Source organism: Saccopteryx leptura, chromosome 5 (genome assembly GCF_036850995.1).
Source record: "Saccopteryx leptura isolate mSacLep1 chromosome 5, mSacLep1_pri_phased_curated, whole genome shotgun sequence".
Lineage (NCBI taxonomy): Eukaryota > Metazoa > Chordata > Mammalia > Chiroptera > Emballonuridae > Saccopteryx > Saccopteryx leptura.
In genome coordinates this window covers 132,638,440-132,655,002 of record NC_089507.1, presented here as the reverse complement: position 1 = coordinate 132,655,002, position 16,563 = coordinate 132,638,440, and the positions used below count along the sequence as shown (strand labels likewise).

The window sequence follows — 16,563 nt, the reverse complement described above, 5'->3', positions numbered from 1 at the left end:
ATACACTATATCATATAACTAATATATTGCACATTGATCAAACTTACTATATATTTTTTCATGTTTCTACCTATCCCTTTCTAAAGTTTATTTTTAATCTACTATTACATCAAGATCTATGACTTTGACCATCAGACAGAGGAATTCCTTCAATTCCCTACAAAGTTCTCGACATCCACAACTACACTGGAGCCTATCTTCTTTTGTTTTCTAAAGAAACTTCCTCCATCAATTAGCTTATTTATTTATAGCATTTTATTTTTATTCTTTTTCTTTTCTTAAGTGAGAGGCAGGTAAGCAGAGACAGACTCCCGTGTGCACCCCAACAGGGATTTACCTGACACCGGGATCCAACTGGCAAGCCCCTACTGGGTGATGCTCTGCCCATCTGGGGCCACCGCTCTGTTGCTTGGCAACCGAGCTATTTTAGCTGAGGTGAGGCCATGGTGCCATCCTCACCACCCGGGGCCAACTTGCTCAAACCAATTGAGCCATGGCTGCAGAAGGAGATAAGAGACAGGAAAAGGGAGAGCGAGAGAGAGCGAGAAGGTGAGGGGTGGAGAAGTTGCTTTCTCTTGTGTTCCCTCACTGGGAATCGAACCTGGGACTTCCACATGCCGGGTTGACACTCTACCACTGAACTAACCGGCCAGAGCCATTTACATAATTTTCAACTTATCAGTTTCATTCATTATTTTTATCTAGCTTCTAAATGTGCTTGACTCTCTTTAAAAAATAATTACCTTCTCTTCAATCTCTAACAACCTCTCATATTTTTCAGTTTTCAATTCATTGATTTCTCAGCCCACACCAATCTCCTTTTAGCCCCAACAATGCCACTAAAACCACCCCCTTCTAGACACTATTTCCTAATGTCCAGTATGTTTTTCCATTGTAGATCTTATCACTCTCCTCCCTTCTCCTTGTGTCTGACCTTACTTGGTCCTTTTCTCTTGTCATTCTACAGTTCCTTCAGTGGTCTCATTCATGTCCATAGTTTTAAGCATAAGTTGTAAGTTTGCCATGTCTTCAAACTATTTCCCCTCTAGACTAGCACTGATGAACTCAAGACCAAAATATAATGTTGCCTACTGAACATCTTCAACTAAATATCCTATGAGTATTTCATCTCCTCACATCTAAGCTTTAACTTATCAGCTTCCTCACAAAAACCTACTCCTCCTGACGGTCTCACTTTTGGCAGACGGCTATGTCATCTGGCTAGTTCTTTGGACAGTCCAGTCCAGTGTTTTTCCTGAAGGCCCTCAGATATCAGGAGTCTCTGCGACGGGGCAGAGCAAGACCCACATATAGCTAGCTGGCGTCTGCATTCACTTTCTCCCCCATCTTTTTTTTTTGCACAAAACATTCCATATCTAGCCAATTGGAAAACCAATGGTCCAGTATACTTTGTTAACTATTAACGTTTCTGTATTTTTCTTACCTTCCTGTGTAATCTATGGGAGAATAAATATATTCAAAACAAACATTTATAAACCACTTGTTATTTGCCAGGCATCGTGCTTGGTTATTATTCAGATGCTCTCGTTCAGGTTTTTAAATGAACAAGTGTGTACCTAGTATGGGTTTCCATTTTACAGGGAAATGGATCATATATAATGCAATCATTTTCCTTTGTTTTCAATTTCCTTTCCCTTTTCCATTCTAAGGTCAAATAGCAAAACTAGGACTGAAGTGTTTTTGATTCAAGGAATGAAAAATTATAGGAAATTCCTAGGTTTCTTCAATTCTAAAGAAATTTAGGGCCACTATTCATAAGTGATGAGGTATTGAGAGTAATTTTCCTTATCCTTTCAAACTACAATATTGTTATTTACATATATATATATATTCTATTTATTCAATTTTTAGAGAGACAGGAGAGAGAGAGAGAGAGAGAGAAAGAGGGGGAGCAGGAAGCATCAACTCCCATATGTGCCTTGACCAAGTAAGCCCAGGGTTTCGAACCGGCGACCTCAGCATTCCAGGTCGATGCTTTATCCACTGCGCCACCACTGGTCAGGCCACAATACTGTTATTACATAACACTTTCTTAAGCTTTAATTTTAAAAAAGCTCTTTGCTGCTCTACCCTTAAATAATCTTCTCCATTTTTACGCTTCACATTGTATGTTTAGTCCATTGCTATACCATACTACACAATAACTCATATATGTATAGCACATTTCACAAAGTGTATCTCATCCACATGATCCAGTTTAATTTCCACAACTCTAAGGTAAGTGTGGAAGGTATTATTATCCCACATGTGGAGGGCTCAAAATGATTAAGCGGTTTGCCCAGAGTTACAAAGTCAGTAACCAAATAGTCTAAATCCAGGTTTCCTCACAACAAATTCATCCCCTGCTCTATCACACAGCTCCTTGACCCTCTGCCATACACTCAGACCTTTTTCTCTGGTAATGCTAATGTTTTGCATGGGGCTGCTCATGTTCTCTGTGGGTGTCTTTTTCTTTTAAACCTTTATTTATTAATTTTAGAGAGATAAAGGGAGGGGGAAAGAAAAGGAAGGAGGAAGGCAGGAGACAGAGAGGAGAGAGAGGGAAAGAGATCTGTTATCCCACTTATTTATTCACTCACTGGTTGATTCTTGTATGTGCCCTGACGGGATGAAACCTGCAACTGTGGTGTACGGGATGATGCTCTCATCAGCTGAGCGACCTGGCCTGGGCTGTCAATGTCTATTTTATGAATAACATATACATTGTGAGATGGCTAACGTTGATTGTAAATGTTTTTTTCTCTATGTAAAGCTAACTAATTCTGTGGAAATTGAGATTAACTTTGACCTCTCTTCCACTTAACTAAAATGACTGGATTTTTGATGCTGTCTTAAATGGCTTGGCAAGGCAAAATAATCCAGATATATGTTTATAATATACTATTAAAAAAAAGGTAAATGATACCATATGTAAAAAAATTAGCAAACAAAAATAGAGATACATGTTATAAGTCAAATTAAAAATAGTATAAATATGACCTGAAGAGGACGGATATTTAATAAACATTTGAGTTGATGAATGATTTAGAACCTGTTACCTCAGCCCAAAGTTTTACCTGTAATGAGGACGACCACATCATCCAAAACACAGACAGCTTTGAGAGTGAAAGTCGCACTAATATTTACATTATACAACATAACAGGGGTAGAGTGGACTGTCCCAAGCAACTAGAACATCTCGTCACCCTACTTAAAAATACTTACATACCTTAATTTCATTCTTAAAGAAGCGAAATCAAATTTAAAGATAAAATTCAAGCAAGTGTTGAAGAAAGATTAAAAAGGATGCTGGTACTATAGAGAAATAACAATTTTTAAATAAAAATTTCTTACTAGACTTTTGTTTACATTAACTTTATCCAAACGCCCACCAAAATAGACATTTCCTACAATTGTAAAATAATTTCTCATGTGCCTTTCCCAGAAATTAACAAACTAGATGACAATTATTTCAGTTATTTAAACAATATAACTAATGCCATCTTGTAATGGCATGAAGCCCAAATCTGAGAACAACATGAGCTTCCAAGGGTTAAAATAAAAGAACAGCACTTCAGAACGATGCTGAGAATTGGGGCACGCAGAGAACATTTACAGTGGATTACTAAGCTTCCCAATTCACCAAAGAGCCAAAGTCCAGTAATATAAGACTCCTTTGTAGCTAACTAAAAATACATTGTCCGTGGATTTGTTCAGTTTTATGTATAAGCAATACTTCTTTCACCTGAACTAATACTAGTAGTCATATAAGCCCCTTATTGCCATGTGCTGCATTTTTTTTTGCTAATCTTCAAGGATTTAGCTTCTTTGCCACATACCTCAGGGCACCAACTGATAAAGCTCTAACTCTCCATTTTTCCAGAACACCAGCAGTGCGGCCTTGCAAAAAATGAAAATCGCTCAAGAGATTTAAAGGGGAAATTTATTTTTAAAATCCTGACTTGAAGGAAAGAGGTGGATTTTTAAAAAGCTTATCTATAAAGAATCAGTTCAAATTTAAATTCTATCTTGGAACGCTTTCATGCATTCCAGCTTTAAAGTTTATCTTCTGTCAGGGACCTTCTGCAAAGGTAATGGGCAGCTTTGTCAATATAATCTGGCCAAGTTTTTATTTTCTATTTTTTTAATGTTAAACTTCTTTAAAAAAAACCATATATGTGAGCTAGGTAGGGTGGCAGCACACCCATATCTGTGGCTAGGTAGGGTGGCAGCAAGCTCAGCTAGTGCTAGCTCAGATTCTCATCTATGCCAGTAATCTGAAAAATACCCATAAATAGTAGTCATGAAAGTCAAATTTAATAATCTAACATTTTGGATTCTGAACTATGACATTGGTAATCATCTTCTTGTTTTTCTTAGCAATTAGAGTCTTTACATTATTTCCATTTGGAAACATAGTCTAACTAAATAGTGATCTAGTGTTTAGTTGGAGGAGAACTAGCATTGTGCTCAAGCATAACAGATGGAAGGAATCCAGCAAGGACGAGGGAGGCAGGGCCCAGGCTCCCATTATGCACTCACACCTCGTTCATATGAAGACCCGGAGCTGGCCTCTGGTAAATTTCTATAAATTCAAATGTATCATACTAATTTAAACATTGTTTATTGGTTTCCTCTAAGAACAGACAGTTGTAAGAAACAGGAAAGGAATATTTCCCCATTTTCATGGGCTCTTATTTTATTTACCAATACCCTTCATTTTACTAGTTAATTAAAAGAGCTGATAAAAAAGACTGGAAATGAGACTTTAAATGGAAGGGAAAAGTGTCTATTTAGGAGACTTAACTTGAGGTGGTGAATACAATACACAGATGATGTATTATAGAATTGTGCACCTAAAACCTATACAATTTTATTAACCAATGTCACCCCAATAAATTCAATAAAAAATTGAGCCCAAGGTCGCTGGCTTGAGCAAAGGGTCACTCGCTCTGCTGGAGCCCCCCACCCCAGTCAAGGCACATATGAGAAAGCAATCAATGAACAAGCAGTCAACGAACTAAGGTGCCGCAACGAAGAAGAACTGATGCTTTTATCTCCCTCCCTTCTTGTCTGTCTGTCCCTATCTGTCTCTCTCTCTCTGACTCTTTCTGTCTCTATCAAAAAAGAAAAAAAATCAACATTTTAATTGTTTGATTACTGAAGTCATTAAAGCTTAGAGGACCGATATTGTTTGTTCTTTAAAATGTGTCAGGTGAACAGAAGGCCTCTAAGAGGATGAAACCATGCTTACCCATCTCAGCAGCTTCCATCAGCTGTGGCTGGCCTTAGAAAGCTGTTTTGGGTAATAAAGAACACAGGCTTCACTTGGGCATTCCTGGGTTAAGTCACAGCTCTTCCTCTCCTGAGCTGCACCAAGTTATTCTGTTTTTCTCAAACATAAAACACGAATAACAGTACCAAACCCTCAGAGTTGATGGAAGAATTAAATAATTAAATTCTGGCCAGGTCTGGCAAGTACCAACTGTATGCACTCAGTAGTGGCAGCTGCTAATATTATTTACTATCTGGGTTAGTCCATTCAATAGCTGATGTTAGCTCAAATAAAATAATTCATTAATCAATAGGGCAAAATTTTGGGGAATCCTTTAAAGAATTGATGAGCTTTCCATTATAAGCAAATCCTATCACCTGTAGGTTATTGGTTAGTTGTAAGAAAAATCTGAATTGTCATAGTGATCTACTCATTTTAAATGACACAAACTAGTCTTGTGTATATAAGGCAGAGAAGAAGGTATGAAACTATTGTTTTTAAGCAGATGTAAACCATACTTTATGATGATGCTGTCTTTTCCCAATACTGAATAGGAGGAAGGAGACAGAGGGAAGAAGCAGATGAACAGAGCGGTTAGAAGGGATTGGTGAAAAATAAGTGGCAGACCCAAGTCTGAGGGTGAAGCCCAGGCTCTCTGTGGGCCAGCGCTGGGCCCATTTATCTACCAGTTGTGACATCGACATTCTGGGGAGTGGAACTCTACCATGACTTCTTAGATCATTCTCAAATACGAGCATAAAAACATATTTCCAAGTTTGACACATAAATTGTGGCTTATCTTCTATATAAGGTTACATGTACAACTGTTCAATTCCACTAACATAAATAATGGGACATTTAATTTTTTCACAGCAATCCTCCTTCCAAAAAATACTAAGTAAATTTTAAAATAGTCTTGTTACTTTCAACTAAATCTCAAAGATCTATGGTTAATAAATTAAGTCATACAATACCTACACTAACACAAACAGAAACAAAAATTTTAAACTGCTCTGAAATGAACTGTTAGTTATATCACTGCTAAAGCCATCATGGCTGTCTCTGACTGCTCAACATAAATGCTCTTAATACGTTTTCCATAAAAAGTTAGTTTGATGCTACTATAAAAAGGTGAAAGACCAAACGCCTAACCTTGACTAATACATATTACTGTCCTTAAAGGGGAACTAAAAGATTGTGCAGAAGTCATCATACTTTGTATTATTACGACTATTAGAAGAATAATTTTTCTTTCTGATGGTGCATCACTGAGCCAGGTGCTTTGCATACATTATTTCACATAAGCCATTTTTAATTCAATTAGGAGAGTATAGTGGTTAAGAATATCAATTATAGCATCTGATGGCCTGAGTTGAGATTGCGGCTCCTGTTAAATGACTTACTGTGTGTTTGGTCTTTGGCAGGTTTATTGATCTCTCTAAGCCTCTGTTTCTCATCTTAAAGTGATAATAATTGTAGTAACTACCTTATAGAATTTCATGAACTCATATTCGTTGGGGGGCAGGATTAAGTGAGGTTGAAAAAGAAGTCAGTATTTAAGTTAATACTTCAATTTCTACTCCTTGTCAAAGGCATTTCCATGGGTTGTGCTAGCTTTTGTCCTTTCCTATCTGCATAAAAAGCTAAAGTTTAAAAGAATGCCTAGGAAGCAGAAATAATATTTAAACACTATAACCTCAGCCAACTCACCCTATCATATACAAGTTAGCTAATACAGCCCTATGAAGTAGCAAATCTATAGTTCTACCTTTTAGAAATTGATTCAGAATGGAATAATAACACTCACTACTACCATCACCATCATCTCCATTTACTGGGCATTTACTATGTGCCAGTTACTAAGCATACCTCAGATGTTACCTAATTTAATCCTCACAAAAGTAAATTTCTCACAGCTAACTAAGTCAAGATTTGAACTTAGGTTTAACTCTACAGACAATACTGTTTATTATTTTTAAAGACCTTATAAAATAGCTGACTTTATAATTTCTTATCTTTTGTCACTTATCTTCTGATCCATAACCCATCAATACTGACAGGAGGACTTTGTAGGATTCTGTCAGGTGAAATCTGTGCAACTTGTAATTGAGCATTTGCCTCCAGCTGAGGCAGTCTGAGGAACTCTTCTCCCCAGAATCAGGTAAATATTGAGAAAGACAAACTGTTGTTACAAAGCTAATCTGATGGTCTTTACTCAAATTCATATCAGCTGTTGACACAACCCCACTGAATCTCCAAAGTAAAGATGGTGACGAAAGCAACAGCATCCTATTTGATTCCCTGAGAGCTCAGCTACCAAGTTACTAGGTACATGATGGATAAATGACTAAGGGCTGCCAGGCAAGACCTCTAGTAGTAAACATTCTGAAAGGTGAGGTATATACCTGCATGTGCATGAGCTGGCTCTTGCTGGTTGTGTGACTGTGAATGGACAAGTCATTCTCTCAGGCTCAGTGTCTCATCGGTAAATGTTGATAATACCTGCTGGACCTGTGTCACAGGTGTGTTAGAAGAAAACAGGTATGTGGAAGTGCCAGGTACTACACAAATAAAATATAACTATAAAATGATTACAATGAAAATGAAAGGTGAATTTCTGTTAACTTGCCAATGTTCAATTATTAATATCAGAATTTCCATTCTATTTTTTTGTATTTAAAATAGCCAAGGGCTATTTATTAGAGAAAGAATAAAGTTAGGCAGAAAAATGTGAGAGTTGCCATCACTTCTTATCAGCTAAACTAATTCTTTTAGTTAAGTTTAAAATTTAAAATATTGCAAAAGTATTGGTAATAGATCTGCTCTAGGTCAAATATATCATCTTTTACTACATGGAAAAATGACTGTGTATTATTTTGTAGTAAACCTCAAGGAGAAATGCTTCTAGAGAGCAGAGGAAGGATCTCCAAGGATCTGTGTATATGGCACCAAAGATACTTGGACACCTTTTAAAGAGTTTAAAAAAATTTTCAAATCAATCATCAACTACTGTAATCCAAAGGACCATGGCCAAAGAGCAAACCCACTAAAGCAGAGGTCACATCCTGAGCCCTAAGGATTGAAGTCTTAGTTTCTACAAAACTGCAGGATACATACCAGTTTCTTTGGCTATATACTATATAGAAAGCTGACTTACTTACACTGTAAATATTTGGGATCATTTTCTGCCCACCATCCAGGCTGTTAGATCAGCCTAGATACTAAGAAACATGTCCTAATCTTATTAAAGCAGAAAATAGAGAAGGATAAGAGATACTACAGAAAGTAGTAGACAGTCATAACATTAAATATTGCAAAAATGGCTCATCCAAAAAAAAAAAAAGTGAGTAAGGAAAAACTCCTTTGGGCCTAGTTATCCTCTTTAAATAGTGCTGTGGTTTTGCAAGCTCTTAGAAAAACAGATGCTGTCTTTTTTGGGTATCTGATATTTGGGTACAAAATAGCACGTAGTAGCCTGAAAATTACAAAAATATTATTCACAGCTTAAGATTACAGATTTTTTAAAAAAGACTGCCAGAGGCCCTGGCCGGTTGGCTCAGCGGTAGAGCGTCGGCCTGGCGTGTGGGGGACCCGGGTTCGATTCCCAGCCAGGGCACATAGGCGAGACGCCCATTTGCTTCTCCATCCCCCCCTCCTTCCTCTCTGTCTCTCTCTTCCCCTCCCGCAGCCAAGGCTCCATTGGAGCGAGGATGGCCCGGGCGCTGGGGATGGCTCCTTGGCCTCTGCCCCAGGCGCTAGAGTGGCTCTGGTGTGGCAGAGCGATGCCCCGGAGGGGCAGAGCGTCGCCCCTGGTGGGCGTGCCGGGTGGATCCCAGTCGGGTGCATGCGGGAGTCTGTCTGACTGTCTCTCCCCGTTTCCAGCTTCAGAAAAATACAAAAAAAAAAAAAAAAAAAAAAAGACTGCCAGAAATGTGTATGGTTAATAGTTTATAGTCTGTAGTTAAGAGTCCTCTTGGGCTATGTATTTTTAGCACTTTCCAGTGTACACGGGGCTTGATTACAAGTTTGTGGGTTTTAGAATTTAAATTAAATTTTGTAAACCCATTACACACATATTTCCAGTGAAGTTTTGGGTGATCTGCATCCGAAATACAGATATAACAGCTGGCTTTGTTTACCTGCACTTTTCAAAAGGACTTTTTTCAGACAGTGCCAAAAATGAGAAACTGCTTACTTTTTCATGCTTGTGTTTCTCCTTTTCTTTTTCTCTCTTCTCTCTCTCTCTCTTCTCTTTTTCCCTTTCCTTCTCTTTCTTCTCCTTTTCCTTCTCCTTCTTTTTCTTCTTTTCCTTTTTATCCTTTTTCCTTTCCTTCTCCTTAGGCTTCTCTTTTTCTTCAAACAGTTTTTCAGGAAGCACTGGTGACAAAGAGGGCAGCATGGCTGGTATGCGCACGGCCACGGAGCTGAACAAGGGCAGAGCCATGTCCTTGGACGGCAGCATCAGAGGGGCCGGGGCCACTCTCACCTTCTCCTCACGACCCTTATCTTTCACTCTGTCTCTGTCTCGCTTCTCTTTATCTTTTTTACTTTTTTCTCTATCTTTCTTCTTATCTTTATGTTTCTCCTTCTCCTTTCTCACAAGTCCATCTTTCAATCTCACTTTGGAATCAACCTCTTCAAATTCTTTTATTTTAAACTTATAGGGATCTGACTCTTCATCTTTGAGGAACTCCTTCCATGGATACTTGGCTTCCTTGCTGGCCTCCTTTTCTTTTTCCTTCTCTTTAACTCTATCCTTCTCTTTATTCTTGTCCTTGCTTTTGTCTCTTTCCCTCTCCCTGTCTCTCTGCTTCTCTTTCTTTTTCATTTTTGTCTTCAGTTCCTTTTTCAACTTCTTTTTGATGTCCACTGAGGACGGCGGCTTGGTTTTCTCCTCGTACAGCTTGTGCAGAGGTTCGGGCGTGGGAGGAGAGACTGAAGGAGAGGAGAGGTACGGAAAGCTGGGTGTAACGTTGGAAGCTGTTCCCATTTTTGCTTTCCGTACAACCTCATCAATAGAGGCATCCATTGTCCAGGAATTATCAGAACTTGAAGTTCCACAGGAAAGAGGCAGAGGAGTGGATCCTGATTTAGTGAAATTGTTCAAGGAAGTGGAAGCTTTTGGAGTCATACATTCTGAACTTGAAATTCGCTTAGGGCTGGTAAAAATGTCTCCTTCTGATTCTGACCCAGAAGAAAACTCAAAAGGATCTGGTTCTCTTTCGGCGCAAGCTCGCGCAATCACAGCATCAATAGAGTCGTCAATTGTTTTGTCCGCCACAACAGCCTTTCTCGGGGGATTCTCACTGTTCAGCTTCCCGGCCTCAGGGGGTGTTTGTATTTGTTTTACCTGAAGGGTCTCTTTACTAATTTTTTCACTTATTGTAGCTGAAGGAGTCCTATTTGGTGTTTCAGGTCTGGCTGGTGCTTGGGGAATATGGGTTATGACCTTGGGACTCTTGGGGCTTTTGGGGCTCTTAGAACGTCCAGGAGATTTCTTTTCTTTGGACATAGTTTTTGGTGACCGAATAGGACTTCCGACTACTGATGGTGACTGAGTTGTTTTAGGTGATTTAGCCTTCTGTCCTGGAGAACTAGTTTTAGTCTTTGTTTTAGGTGTAAATGACTTTGTTTCTAAGGGTTTTGCGGTTGGCATTTGTGATTTTGCAACTGGAGCTAACATTGGTGGCTCTGGTGACGGAGGTGCGAGGTCTGTACTGTCCTGTACGTGGACTGGAGAAAGCATCGGTGGAATTTTTTGAGCGTTGATTGAGCTGAGCGGTTCTCGGGCTTCCAATAATACTACATCCAGGGTGTCTCCTTTAGTGCATATCAGTCGTGGTCGCTTCACGGCAGGCATTTCTTCAGCTTCAGGACTATCTAACGGTCTCTTACCAAGGAAATTCTCATCATTAATAATTTCCTCCTCCTCCAGTTCATCGTCTTCTTCCAAGGGAACTTGCATGGCTTCTGCTGATGTCCCCCCATCAGTGGGCACCTGCTCTTCTTCTTCTTCTGGTAAAGGAAGAGAAAAGAAGCGTTATTGGAATATTTTTTTTTAAATTAACAAAAGTGCCTGGCCTGTGGTGGTGCAATGGATGGGGCGTCGACCTAAAATGCTGAGGTCCCTGGTTTGAAGCCCTGGGCTTGCCTGCTCAAGGCACAGACAACAAGTAATCAGTGAACAACTAAAGTGAAGCAGCTATGAGTTGATACTTCTTGCTTCCCCGCCCCTCTCTCTCCTCTCTCTGTAAAATCAATTAACAAAATCTTAAAAAAATTAAAATTAACAAAAGTAATGATTACTAGGAAAGAAAAAACAAACATGATTTTAGAAAAGAAAGAAAAATTTTGACAGTATTTAGAGAGTAAAGCCATTAAGTTTTCAAGGATCGTCCAAACATGCATGCTGTCGTTCTTTGAAGAGTGGCAATCAGTGACAGCAGATACAGATGGTTGTTTTCCTTTCAAGTGGTTTTGCCCTATTTTCAAAATCTGGGGTTTGCTAAGTATTTCTTGTTTGTCATCTGCTCCCTTTTATTAATTTTCTCAACCAAAATAAATGCCATCTTTCTCTTTTCCTCTTCCTCTTGCGTACAAGTACACACACACACACACACACACACACGTACTTCTAAAAATCAAGATATTGATTATTATGTGACTATGATCCTTAGAAACTACAAAAAAAGCATAGGACTTTTACAATAAATTTTAATTCTTGGATTTTGGAAACATAAACCTTCAACCTGGACCCAATTCATAAACTACTTACATCTCCTATTTTGCTTGCCTGATGTCAGTGACTTTAGAGGCAGTGTGGTGCAGTAGAATACATATGGCTGTGGTATTAGAAAATGGTGTTTCAGCTGGTGGTCTGGCAACACAGAGCAACAGGCCTTGGGCAATCTCTTAACCTCTTTGAGCCTGTTTCCTGACCTTTCAAAAGAGGCTAATACTACTGGCCCTGCCTACTTGACTGAGTTGCTGTAAGATCAGATTATTTCTTTCTATACCTATTAACTAAGCATATACCATACATAATGCACAATAATAAAGGCTGAAAGAGCTACTGGAAAAAATCAGAAATAAATGACCTAAGAGAGCTTGTGGTTTAGCAGGGGACAGTGTATAAGTATAGCACACAGGAGGCGAGCAGTACTGTAAGACAGAGAAAGTGCTACAGCAGTTCAAAGAGGAAACATGACGGCAATATCAAAGACCTGGGAAAGACTACTTATTATGCAGCATTTTGGATTTTTGGTGATTGGAAATGATGAAGTACAGTAACAGATGACAAAGAGATGGAGGTGGGACATAGGAAATGTGTAGGAACCAGGAAATAATTTGTCTGGAAAGTAGAGTGCAAGGTGGGGTATAATAGAAAATAAGTTTACTAAGGTTGCACCTAGATACTTGAAGTTTTCAATTCCACAATAACGAACATAATCTTTATTCTACTGGTAGTTTGGACTTTGTGAAGATTTTTAGACAAGGGAGAAAAATAACCAGGGTATATGTTAGCAAAATTATTCTGACAGGAATATATGTATAAATACAATAGTGGTAATGAATAGGAAGCAGTAGAGGCAGATAATATTTTGAAGATGAAAGAAACAGTCTGATAAATGACTAGGTATGAGTGGAGGAAGAGTTCAAATATAATTTCAAGGTTTGAGCCTGTAAAGCCAGAAGCCAAGGCCAGGGCCACCATCAGAGCAGCCCAGCCCTTGCAGGTTCGCATTCGATTCGGACAGTCGGTAAAGAAACAACGGAGCCAAAAACTGATAGGCCATTTTCTTTAATTCTAGCTTGCACCCGGCGGGCAAGTAAAAACACACACTGGGCTCCAAAACCCACTCACATTCAGTGCTCACAAAGCCACTGACTTATCCGAGTTTCCTAGAATCAAAGGTTTCTAGCTCACCAGCCTTATTCTCCTCAGTTCCCCATCTCCTTCCTTATCCCAGATACAAACTCTACACAAACTGGCTTCTCACTCAGCACTCCGCCATCTTGGCTGCTTCTCCTGGCCACATGGCCTCTTTCTGCTCTCTGCTCTGCTCCCTCTGCTCTCTCATGCTAATCATCCCAGGAACCAAGAGCACAAGCTCCCGCTCTGTCCCCATTTTATAGTGTAGAAATCCAAACTCATAATCCAATATACAAAATAGGGAAGTCTCTAATACAAAGTCACTTCTCTGAGGCATGATTGGATTGTACCAGCCCACATCAAAAAAGGGTGGGAAAGGCTTAATCCCAAAACCAAGCCCCAGGCTACAAGGATTCTCAACACACATTAATATCACCTGGGCAACGGCCTCTTTAACAAAGTGAGCATAATACATTTTATCTGCCCAACAGAGCCCTAGTGAGTGAGAAATAAAGTCCTTAACAGAAATAGGAAATAAAGAGAGAAGGTAGATGATTATAATTACTTCAATCTCTATATACAGAGTTTAATGAATAGTTAGTGATGTCCAATGAACGGGGAGCTGAAAATAAACTAAAATTCAGAAAACAGGATTGGGTGTGTGTGTGTGTGTGAGAGAGAGAGAGATCTTTGCTGAGATAAATGAAATCACAAAAATGGATATTAGCATGGGAGAAATAAGGGGCGGTCAGGTCCAGATGCTCTGAGGAGTACCTATGTATAAAGACAAGAGGAAGAAGAACTAAAGAAATACCCAGGGGATCAGGAATGTCAGAGATCAAAGGTAAGAGCTTTCAAGGGGAGGGCTAGTGAGCAAAGTCAACGAGAATGAAGGCTCAGTAGAAGTTATGCCACAAAAGCTAGAACTAAGGAGTGGCTAGGGAATGACTGACATAATGCATGTGAAAGCACTTTGTGAGCTATAAAGAACAAGACAATTCAAGACACAATTACTGCTGTAACTTGCAAATGAAACTATCATCAGTTCAGTTACCAAGACAAACACCTTGCCAGACTACTTCCTTCCCCTTTCTCCTCGTTTGACTGTGAATATAATTTTCTAATACATTTCTTGTTTTGGGGGGCATTGATTATTTTTAAATTATCTACTACATTTCCTTTAATGTGCTCTTTCCATTTCTACTATTAGTTCAAATCCTCAAAATCTCTTCTCTGTGCAGAAGCCTGAGTGGTCGGTCTTTCTACCTCCAGTCCCATCTGCCTCAGAACCATCTTTCACATTGCCTTACAGCAGCGGTTCTCAACCTGTGGGTCGAGACCCCGGCGGGGGTCCAACGACCAAAACACAGGGGTGGTCGTTGGACCCCCGCCGGGGTCGCGACCCACAGGTTGAGAACCGCTGCCTTACAGTGACCTTCTGAAAACACAAGTCTAAGTGCAGGATTCTCCATCTTAAAACACTTCACTGGTCCCTCCAATACTAGCTGGCAAAAGGTTGGATGGAGCCGGAGGGTTTTGTGAAACCCCTTTGAGGTTACTACAGAGTAGAGACTGGGTTCCCAATCTCTGTTAAATGGAATAGTTATACCAAAGGTTATTTATTTTACATGCTGAACTTCCAAAAAAGCTTTTGTTGTGGGGCTAAAAACATGTGAGAGCTACTATTCTAAAATATAAAAATTCTACTTCCCCAGTATGATCTACACTGGCACTTTGTCCTCCAACTCAATAATTAACTTCCCCTTTCACTGCACCGATTCCAGCCATGTGGACTGATTTACAGTCTTCTATCTGTGCCTCTGGATGGGCAACCAACTCCTGCTGTCGGCGATCCTCTGCACTCCTACACTTTGGTGGCTATCTCTTCTTAGCCTCCAATCAAATGTTTCCTCTTCTGTGACACTTTTTCATAGCAACTAGAAATGCTCCTCCTAGTTTGGCTCAAATCCCAGATATACAAGCAACAAAGAGAGCCTAGAATATTTACTATCTGGGTCTTTACAGAAAAAGTTTGCTGACTTTGGTCCTAGGTCCACCCTATTCAGATAATTTGAATATTTCCTTCTGTTCTTATCCTTACCAGAAAAATAAGATAAATTTCAAATCTACTGAACTGCTCAAGTGCAAACACACAAAAAAATTAGGGCATTCTCTGAGTGTGAAAAATTTTAGAAGTGTTACATTTCTAAATTCCAAAGAACCTCCTCCTTTCCCACTTATCCACAGGCCCATAAATCCTGGTGATGCCAAAGCAGAAGGAGGAAGGTTTCAATAGGCAGCACAGCAGACCACTAAATATATTAAAGTGCTTCCTGTTCTTCTCATCTGGGTCAAAAGCAGCTCTAATCCCGTGAGTCCCCAAAGCAAGCTCTGGTGAATGCCCAGGGAGAGCAGAGGGTAACTGCTCTACTATAAGCAGTCCCTAGAAAGGGAACTCCCGGAGCTATTAGAAAGATGGTGCTGGGTCTTCAGATGGAAGGTCTGTTTTATAGGAAAAACAGCTTGAATATTTTTTTTTCCCATTTTTTTTTTTTTTTTTTCTGAAGCTGGAAACAGGGAGAGACAGTCAGACAGACTCCCGCATGCGCCTGACCGGAATCCACCCGGCACGCCCACCAGGGGCGATGCTCTGCCCACCAGGGGGCGATGCTCTGCCCATCCTGGGCGTCGCCATGTTGCGACCAGAGCCACTCTAGCGCCTGAGGCAGAGGCCACAGAGCCATTCTCAGCGCCCGGGCCATCTTTGCTCCAATGGAGCCTTGGCTGCGGGAGGGGAAGAGAGAGACAGAGAGGAAAGCGCGGCGGAGGGGTGGAGAAGCAAATGGGCGCTTCTCCTGTGTGCCCTGGCCGGGAATCGAATCCGGGTCCTCTGCACGCTAGGCCGACGCTCCACCGCTGAGCCAACCGGCCAGGGCCAGCTTGAATATTTTTGTTTTCTACACAGTGTATTATTTTACTAGTGTGCAACTCTTTCAAATTGGAACTGGTAAGATTACCACCAGATAGGCACTTGAACTGGAAGAGATATGTAGGCTGGGCTGGAAAATACTGTAAATGGTACCTTGAGATACGAACAGACCAACATACGAATTTTTTAAGATATGAGCTGCGACTCGGTCCGTAGTTTTGTTCGAGATCCAAGTGAAATTCTGAGATACGAGTCATGATTCAGGAAGCTGCCGCTAGCTGGCACGTTGGCGCCAGGTCCAGTATCGGCAGTTTGATATATGAGTTGACTGACTTACGAGCTCGGTTACAGAACGAATTAAGTTTGTATCTCAAGGTTCCACAGTATAGCTTCCCAGCAAATATTTCAGAAAACAGTTTGGTTTACTTGGACTCCAGAGTTAACACCTCAAAAACTAAATAGTGGTTGTTCTCATTTCAGTGGAAA

General features: G+C 40.1%; 1 protein-coding gene across 5 annotated transcripts in view; it reads right to left on the bottom strand.

The window, feature by feature from the left end:
- TAF3 (TATA-box binding protein associated factor 3) overlaps positions 1–16,563 on the bottom strand; it is a 209,643-nt gene that overhangs the window by 44,387 nt on the left and 148,693 nt on the right. For 4 of the 5 annotated variants that reach the window (XM_066384902.1, XM_066384905.1, XM_066384906.1 and 1 more), the window contains one exon: positions 9,471–11,290. In XM_066384902.1, coding sequence (XP_066240999.1) covers positions 9,471–11,290 — 1,820 coding nt within the window. The remainder of the gene's footprint in view (positions 1–9,470; positions 11,291–16,563) is intronic. The other variant, XM_066384904.1, reaches the window with a different exon arrangement.